The 8,702-nt window shown below is 32.4% G+C and overlaps 1 protein-coding gene and 1 long non-coding RNA gene across 3 annotated transcripts; both read left to right on the plus strand.

Moving 5' to 3' along the window:
* The first annotated feature begins 423 nt into the window (after nucleotides 1–423).
* On the plus strand, nucleotides 424–2,666 carry LOC127159425 (uncharacterized). Of its 2 annotated transcripts, XR_007826441.1 has the most exons (5): nucleotides 424–1,003; nucleotides 1,526–1,576; nucleotides 1,713–1,760; nucleotides 2,027–2,085; nucleotides 2,169–2,666. It is a non-coding gene; the product is annotated as an uncharacterized LOC127159425 (long non-coding RNA). The 2 variants fall into 2 exon arrangements; XR_007826442.1 differs by having other exon boundaries at nucleotides 1,526–2,085.
* A 3-nt stretch (nucleotides 2,667–2,669) lies between these two features.
* On the plus strand, nucleotides 2,670–8,210 carry LOC127159424 (uncharacterized). The gene is made up of 10 exons (XM_051102251.1): nucleotides 2,670–2,822; nucleotides 3,576–3,872; nucleotides 4,389–4,439; nucleotides 4,576–4,623; nucleotides 5,253–5,303; nucleotides 6,710–6,735; nucleotides 6,839–6,911; nucleotides 7,516–7,602; nucleotides 7,935–7,984; nucleotides 8,082–8,210. The coding sequence occupies exons 1-10, from the start codon at nucleotides 2,768–2,770 to the stop codon at nucleotides 8,088–8,090; spliced, it is 747 nt and encodes a 248-aa protein (XP_050958208.1). The 5' UTR covers nucleotides 2,670–2,767; the 3' UTR covers nucleotides 8,091–8,210.
* The last annotated feature ends 492 nt before the right edge of the window (nucleotides 8,211–8,702 follow it).

Here is an 8,702-nt window from a genome sequence, read left to right on the forward strand (position 1 = left end):
TGATTAAATACTGTATGTCCACATTTGTACTGAAACAAGGTTAACTGTCTAACATATTTCAGCATGTGTGAACAGTATGTTTTAGTACAACTGCACACTCATGAACCTACAACCTCTCTGCTTATTATAATCACATTAGTTTTACTTAAGTTATGTCATGAAAATTCATTAACCTGATTGCAATAACCCGATTAAACTAACATTTAAGTTCCTAGAAATGAGAAGCCTTTATTAACTGTATTTAGTTATGTAAACACATTAACTGGAATATCCACTGTAGTATTCATTTACATCTGCACATATCTATATGAAAAAAATTCTGGGTGTTACTTGATGAAGAAATTGAGAAAAGTGCAGCTATTGAAAATACACATTTTTAAAAAGGTAAAGACTTTGGCTTTTTAAATGAATATGTTTCTTGAGGTTTACTTATAATTTTTTGTTAATGACCTGAATCAGGTGTATTTGATTACAATCTTCGCTGAAATGCTCCAAACATTTTTTTTCCAGAAATAAAAAGAAATTAACATGGTAATTTTTTGAAATTTATCAAAGCCTGCATTTTACATTGTGTACTTGGATGCTGTTGCAAAGACATTTATGAGTTTGCGTAAAGGTTAAACAAAAATCATGGACCGTAGTTGGAAAACGGTGCATGTAAACATGACCAATAAGGAGATGTAATGACTGATCTGTTTTGTTGCAGAATTGCCTAGAGTAAAAGTATCTCCAGGTGTCATAAGAGAGTCCAGTGCTGTGAAGATCAGCTGTGAGACACCAGCAGATGTTATAGTGTATCAGTGTCATTTCTACATAAACAGAGAGGAGAAGAAAATGAAAACCAGTGAATCATGTGAGCTCGAGCTCACTGGTGCTGAAGTGCTCAGATGGGCAGCTGTAAAATCACCTGGATCACTCGACATTAACTGTTACTACACAACAAATAAGCAAGGTTCAGTCATAGCATCATCTGATTCTGATCCTGCCACAGTGACTGTTCTAGGTGAGATATTTCACTGCTGTTCTTTTGTATTAGAAACTCTTATTCCAGTCTGTTTAATAACCATGGATTATTTTACTTAAAACAGATTTACTTGAGAAATCCATCATCAGTTAGTGGTGATGATGTTACACCTATAAGGCACTTCTGGATGGACTGGATTACTATTTGTAAAGACCCTTTATATAGACTGTTAGAGTACATATTACTACCTCAAGAGTACATATTACTACTCTAAGGTACTAATATGATTATAATATACTTTAGGGGTGAAGAAGGTACAAAGGTGTGTCTTTGAGGGTACTGCCCCAGTGATAAACAGTTGTACCCCTAAAGGTACATCACTAAATTCATTAAATCAGTTGTTAATACTGATGTTTGTGCTGTTGTTTTTCCTCCAAAATTACACACTACAAAAGTATTAACATTTTTTAATTTGAAGGACCTGTACCTTCAACAAACAAGTTTTTCTTTAAAGTTTGTAAATAATGTAAACTGATTCCCTGTAATAAATTGTCTCTGCAGCTTTAGTGTCAACCACCACTGAACAAACTATTACAACAACCATGAAAACCAGTGAGTAATTGAGTTTGTAAATCAGTTATTCTTACTCCATTCTGAATGTTCTCAAAACGATAATAAATCTTTCAAGCTCATGATTATTGGTCAAACACCAACTACTTTGCATCACCACACAATGCCCTTTCAACAGCTTCAACTGTAATATCCACTGCTAAAACAACAACATACAGTAAAACAGGTAAGCTACTGATAACACATTTTCTGATTATACTAGATTAAATTTGAGAAATGACTCTTTATTTTCTTCTTTATTCACTCACAACACAAAACTGCTATGCTAAATATTTGTAAAAACGAAAACATAATTTTTTCTCATCATGTCATACGGTATATTAAGGTAAAATTAATTTAACAGCAAAAATCGACATATAACTTACTTGATTCAGTGGCATATTTATTTCCTTATTGCAATATAATGGACTAAAGCATTTTTTTATTCAACAGACTCACGGCTTTATTTCTGTCTGGACTCATAGGATTCATCTGTCTGTGCCGCTTAACCAGTAAGTACAATGTACTGGTTTAGCTGTTCCTAAACTGAACTCCATGATATAGAAACATGATAATAAAGTCTGTATCTCTGCAGGTTCTGCTGATGTTCTCACAGATGGATGACGTGTTTACTTTCTTCACTTGTTGCCTCTAAACACAAACAACAAAAAAGATATCTACAGAAAGATAATACATCATATAGCTACTGAATTCATACACTGATCAGCAGTCCAGACAGAATCTGTGGAGTTTTAAAATGTGTTAAATGTAGCTAAAACATCTTCAAGTCATCTGTGGAGTTCAGTACAGATTCTCGCTTGTCTTTGTCTGCATGTTTTATACATTAATGAGTGAACGTCTACCTAATAAAGTGACAATAAAATGAATAATACATTCCACAATCTGAATTTTGATATTCTGATCTAGTCTTTTTCCAAGTGTATTAATGTCACAGGTGTTTTGGCACATTTATGTTACTTGTACTTATGTTACTACCGTCCTTTTAGTGTGAGCCTTTGCCCCAGATCTGCTGTCTGTTAAAGTGAAGATAGCTGTACATGTGGTCTCATGATCAATGTTGATCTTCATAGAAATGACCACACAACACATTAAATAGTTTGTGGTCTGAAGTGCCACTTCCTAATTCACCCATTGTGTGAGTCTCATTTTGTCTCTGTTCTCACACTCGCTGTAATGGAGTTGTTCATCTTCATCGTTTTTCAGCTCCTGATGGAGGTTCAGTCTTACAGTAAGTGATGTCTGTTATTTAATTTTGATTAAATACTGTATGTTCACATTTGTCCAAACAAGATTAACTGTCTAACATATTTCAGCATGTGTGAACAGTATGTTTTAGTGCAACTGCACACTCACGAACCTACAACCTCTCTGCTTATTATAATCACATTAGTTTTACTTGAGTTATGTCATGAAAATTCATTAACCTGATTGCAATAACCTGATTAAACTAACATCTAAGTTCCTAGAAATAAGACATAAGAAGCCTTTATTAACTGCATTTAGTTATGTAAACACCTTAATTGGAATATCCACTGTAGTATTCATTTACATCTGCACATATCTATATGAAAGAAATTCTGGATGTTACTTGTTTGAGAAGATGAGAAAAGTGAAATACTGTGTGAAAGTACACACTTTTAAAAAGGTAACATTATTAATTATTTAAATTATTTTAATATGTTCCTTGAGGTTTACTTATAATTTTTTGTTGATGACCTGAATCAGGTGTGTTTTGTTACAATCTTCGCTGAAATGCTCAAATTGATTTATTTATTTATTTTCCATAAATGAAAAGAAAATAACATAATAATATTTTGAAATGTATCATGGCCTGCATTTTACATTGTGTACTTGGATGGTGTTGCAAAGACATTTATAAGTTTGTTTAAAGGTTAAACAAAAATCATGGACCGTAGTTGGAAAATGGTGCATGTAAACATGACCAATAAGGAGATGTAATGACTTATCTGTTTTGTTGCAGAATTGCCTAGAGTAAAAGTATCTCCAGATGTCATAAGAGAGTCCAGTGCTGTGAAGATCAGCTGTGAGACACCAGCAGATGTTATAGTGTATCAGTGTCATTTCTACATAAACAGAGAGGAGAAGAAAATGAAAACCAGTGAATCATGTGAGCTCGAGCTCACTGGTGCTGAAGTGCTCAGATGGGCAGCTGTAAAATCACCTGGATCACTCGACATTAACTGTTACTACACAACAAATGAGCGAGGTTCAATCATAACATCATCTGATTCTGATCCTGCCACAGTGACTGTTCTAGGTGAGATATTTCACTGCTGTTCTTCTGTATTAGAAACTGTTATTCCAGTCTGTTTAATAACCATGGAATATTTTACTTTATACAGATTTACTTGAGAAACCCATCATCAGTTAGTGGTGATGATGTTACACCTATAGGACACTTCTGGATGTATTGGATTACTCTTTGTAAAGACCCTTTATATAGACTGTATAGACTGTTAGAGTACATATTACTACCTTAAGAATACATATTACTACTAATATGATTATAATATAGGGGTGAAGAAGGTACAAAGGTGTGTCTTTGAGGGTACTGCCCCAGTGATAAACAGTTGTACCCCTAAAGGTACATCACTAAATTCATTAAATCAGTTGTTAATACTGATGTTTGTGCTGTTGTTTTTCCTCCAAAATTACACATTACAAAAGTATTAACATTTTTTAATTTGAAGGACCTGTACCTTCAACAAACAAGTTTTTCTTTAAAGTTTGTAAATAATGTAAACTGATTCCCTGTAATAAATTGTCTCTGCAGCTTTAGTGTCAACCACCACTGAACAAACTATTACAACAATCATGAAAACCAGTGAGTAATTGAGTTTGTAAATCAGTTATTCTTACTCCATTCTGAATGTTCTCAAAACGATAATAAATCTTTCAAGCTCATGATTACTGGTCAAACACCAACTACTTTGCATCACCACACAATGCCCTGTCAACAGCTTCAACTGTAATGTCCACTGCTAAAACAACAACATACAGTAAAACAGGTAAGCTACTGATAACACATTTTCTGATTATACTAGATTAAATTTGAGAAATGACTCTGAAGGTTCTTCTTCATTCACTCACAACACAAAACTGCTATGCTAAATATTTGTAAAAACGAAAACAATTTTCTCTCATCATATCATGCAGTATATTCATGTAAATTGAATTTAACAACAAAAATCTACATATAACTTACTTGATTCAGTATATTATACGTATAAAGACCCTTATATATATATATATATATATATATATATATATATATATATATATAAAGACCCTATTAATAGACTATAAGAGTACATATGACCTTAACGGTAAATATTACCACTAATACTACTAATACACATATATTATACCTGAAGGGGTGAAGAAGATATAAAGGTGTTTCTTTCAGGGCACTGCCCCAGTTACAAGCTGTTGTACCCGTGAAAATGTGTCACTAAATTCATCAAACCATTTGTTAATACTGATGTTTATGCTGTTGTTTTCCCTCCAAAACCACACATTAGAAAAGGACTAACAAGATTTTTTTTTTTGTTTGGTATGTTCAACAAGCAAGCTTTTCTTTAAAGCTTCATAATAATGTAAAATGACTCTCTATAATGCTGGTAAATTCTCTCTGCAGTTTCAACATCAACCACCACTGAACAAACTACTACAACAGCCATGAAAACTGGTAAGTTTCTAATAATAGCTTTTATGGTTATTCTAGATTAAATCTGAGAAATGATTCCTTTATGAAAACTAAAACTGAAAAAGCCAGTGTGTAGAATTAATATGTTGGATTCAAAAGTTCAAAAATAGCTGGGAATTATTTTCAGTGTTTATTGGTACATCAATAACTCATAGTGGTAGTTCCTTAAAGTAAGCAGTAAACACTGAGATTTCAACAAAGACAAGTCTTATGATTATGCTGAGTATTCAATATGGTTACTACTTGTTTACTTACAAAATTATGATTTTTTATTAACATTCTATCCATTTTTAAACTTTTCTGACTATAGGGCTGTCAAACGATTAATTGTAATTAATTCAATTCTCAATTTAACTCAATTAGTTTGAGGTTGCCTAATATATTTGTGTGTACTGTGTATAATTATTATGTTTATATAATACAAATACATTCATGAATATATTTAAGAAATATTTACAAGTATATGTATTTATTATAATTTTATATAATTTATACTATATATAAATACAAATATTTTTTACATAAATAACATTTCTCTTAAATATATACATTAATTTGTGTGTATTTATATATAAACATAATAATTACACACAGTATAACACGTATAACTCAAACTTTTATTTTGTATGCGATTAATCACGATTAATCATTTGACAGCACTATTGCAGACTGAAACAATACACTTTTAATTGATTTGATCCTTACACACAACAAAAATAAAAATAAACATTTTTGTGCATCACTTAAATTGTCAGGTAAAATGATGTATCTGGAGCATCCATACTAAACATGATAATGCACATGCATTAAAGTGTTGGTTTTGTTTTGACACAGATATCTGGTTTATAGTGCTGGTTTCCATTGGTGTTACTATAATCTTGTCTGGACTCATTGGACTCATCTGCCTGTGCCGGTTTGCAAGTATTGTAAATGTCAATTCTTTTATATATTTTTTATATCTTTTTTGCAATTTAAAACAATAGAAATTCAACCAAAGTAATGTACAGGAATATAATGCAGCTTACTATTTTTCTAGGTAAAAAAAAAAGAAGAAAAGAGTAAGTATTTTTTCATGCATTTGATTCAGTAGTCTGTGATGTGTATATAAATATTTTTTTCTTTTCAGCAAAAAATATTTTTGCAATCCAGGAGCTGTATGTGTAGATGTTTAGCTTCTTATCTGATATACAGTAGTCAACATTTAAAGTGGCTCAAGAAAGTTTGTCAAAGTTGTCCTAAGACAAGAACCGGTATTGTTTTGGTTTAAGGACAACTTTGATGAAAGGTTTTGATCCACTTCAAATGATGACTACTGTATACATGCATTAAAAGATGTAATAAAGATCAATATTTGACCCTTAGCAATAAAATGACATCAATAAAACCAGATGCGCCCAATCAAGGAACTGGTATAGTGAGTATCGGTGCATTTAAAATCTTTAAAAGTAACAAATATATTTATAATAAATCATAGCAATAAGAAAGGAACTTGATCTTAACTATTGTTTGTTATTTAGAGTTGTTCTGCATCTTCAAAGACATATTCTCTGATCACTTCTGTACCAGCCACATCTCAACCCATATCAGGAGGTAAGAGAACATCATTTTCAGGAAATTATCTCAGATAACTTAAAAAGCACAGTAGCTAACAGATGTCACCAACTAAAACTTATAGTTTGAAACATTGTTCAGTGACCACAGCTTCTCACAGCCATTTCACGCTTCAAGCTTTCAGCAGATCAGTATTATAGGCCACATCTTCTCGTAAAGGAATAGTTCACACCAGAATGAAAATCATTTACAATAAATGTCTCAAAAAAGGTACTGTAAACAACTTGCACTCTATATTCCAAGTTTTCAGAAGTCATACAAAGATCTTTCCCCTTCACGGTGTAGATTGCTGCAGTGATGATGCATTTTTAAAATGCTACCTCATTTCTGGGTTTTGACCTACAAAAATACATCACTACGGTACTACTATAGCTCTCACATCTAATTTGCAAATGCATTGATTCAATCATTGTGCATCATGTTTGGTACCAAGACATGTATTGATTGTGTTTGGTGTCACTGATGTCAAATGAAACATGATGCATATACACACAAAGTGATGCAATTTCACTTTTATCTTCTTATTTTGGATGGTTTTCTACTGACTCTGTTTGACTCTTTTCATCATGCTGTTTTTTTAAAGGCCTCGAACACCCAGAGTCACATCAGGACAGCACAGCAGATCCCACACTACACATTACGTCTGTAAATGTAATTTACCAGCCTTCAGGTGAGGAAATGTTTCTTTGTCATATTATGAGGAATCAAATTTCTCTTTCATTTTTATATAGGCCTAATTCACACACTGTGGTTTCACAACTTGAAACTTCCTCTCTAGTACAAAAAGCATTGTCCACATTTAGGTGTTGAGAAATTTGGCTGCCCAAACACAGTGAGCTAATATGGAGGATGTAGGACAAGTATTAATTTCATAACAACACTGAAGCACAGAATGAGTCTGTGAAGAAATGATTCTGCTGTGCAAAGTGTTAAGGCTTAAAATACATCAAAGTTTTATTAAATTGATATGACTGGTTTAAACGATTCTGCATTGCATTACAGATGTTTTGATGAATAAACAACAGAAACAGGGAAACACAGAGGAGAATGAGGTATGTGTGAACACTTTCACACCAAACACGCATAACCACTTAACTGTTCATCATGAGTGGAATACTAACACATTTACTTTTTTTCTTTTTCCATAAGAATGCATAAAACCCTGAAAACCAGTTCACTCAAACACAGGAGATTAAGCCTACAGTTTGGTGAAGGTGCACTGATGAATCTCAAGTCTTGTTTTATTATGTACATTCATTAAAGTATCTTTACTTGCAGACAAACAGGTTTTAATTTTCATCATTTATGCATTGTGACTTCTATTGAAAGGATCTTCAATACTGCCTTGTAAGAAGAGTTATGTTTGTGCAAACACATTTTCCAATATATTTTCAAATTTGTCAAAATTTATGTGTGCCGAGTGTTTTATAATATTTGCTGGCCTAAGAACAGTGACACAATCACCATCATTTAATGTCTTTAATGTAAGACATTAAACAGAGCTATACAGACATTTCTATATGTGAGTAATGGAGAGTGAAAACTTGTCATGGTTATTCATTTTTTTTATTTTTCTAGTTGTGCCCTGCTTTAATAAAGTCATAAAGATTCATTGGTCAAAATGTTTACATAATACCAATGAATATCGTTTTCACGATGTATCATCAATCGGCCATATTGCCGCCACTGAACGTAAACAATCCCACTGAACTGAACGAAACACATATTTTGCTGATTAATCCTGCTAAAAAATGGTCAGCTATTGTCATG

This window comes from Labeo rohita, unplaced genomic scaffold (genome assembly GCF_022985175.1).
Source record: "Labeo rohita strain BAU-BD-2019 unplaced genomic scaffold, IGBB_LRoh.1.0 scaffold_2153, whole genome shotgun sequence".
NCBI classification, from domain to species: Eukaryota; Metazoa; Chordata; class Actinopteri; order Cypriniformes; family Cyprinidae; genus Labeo; species Labeo rohita.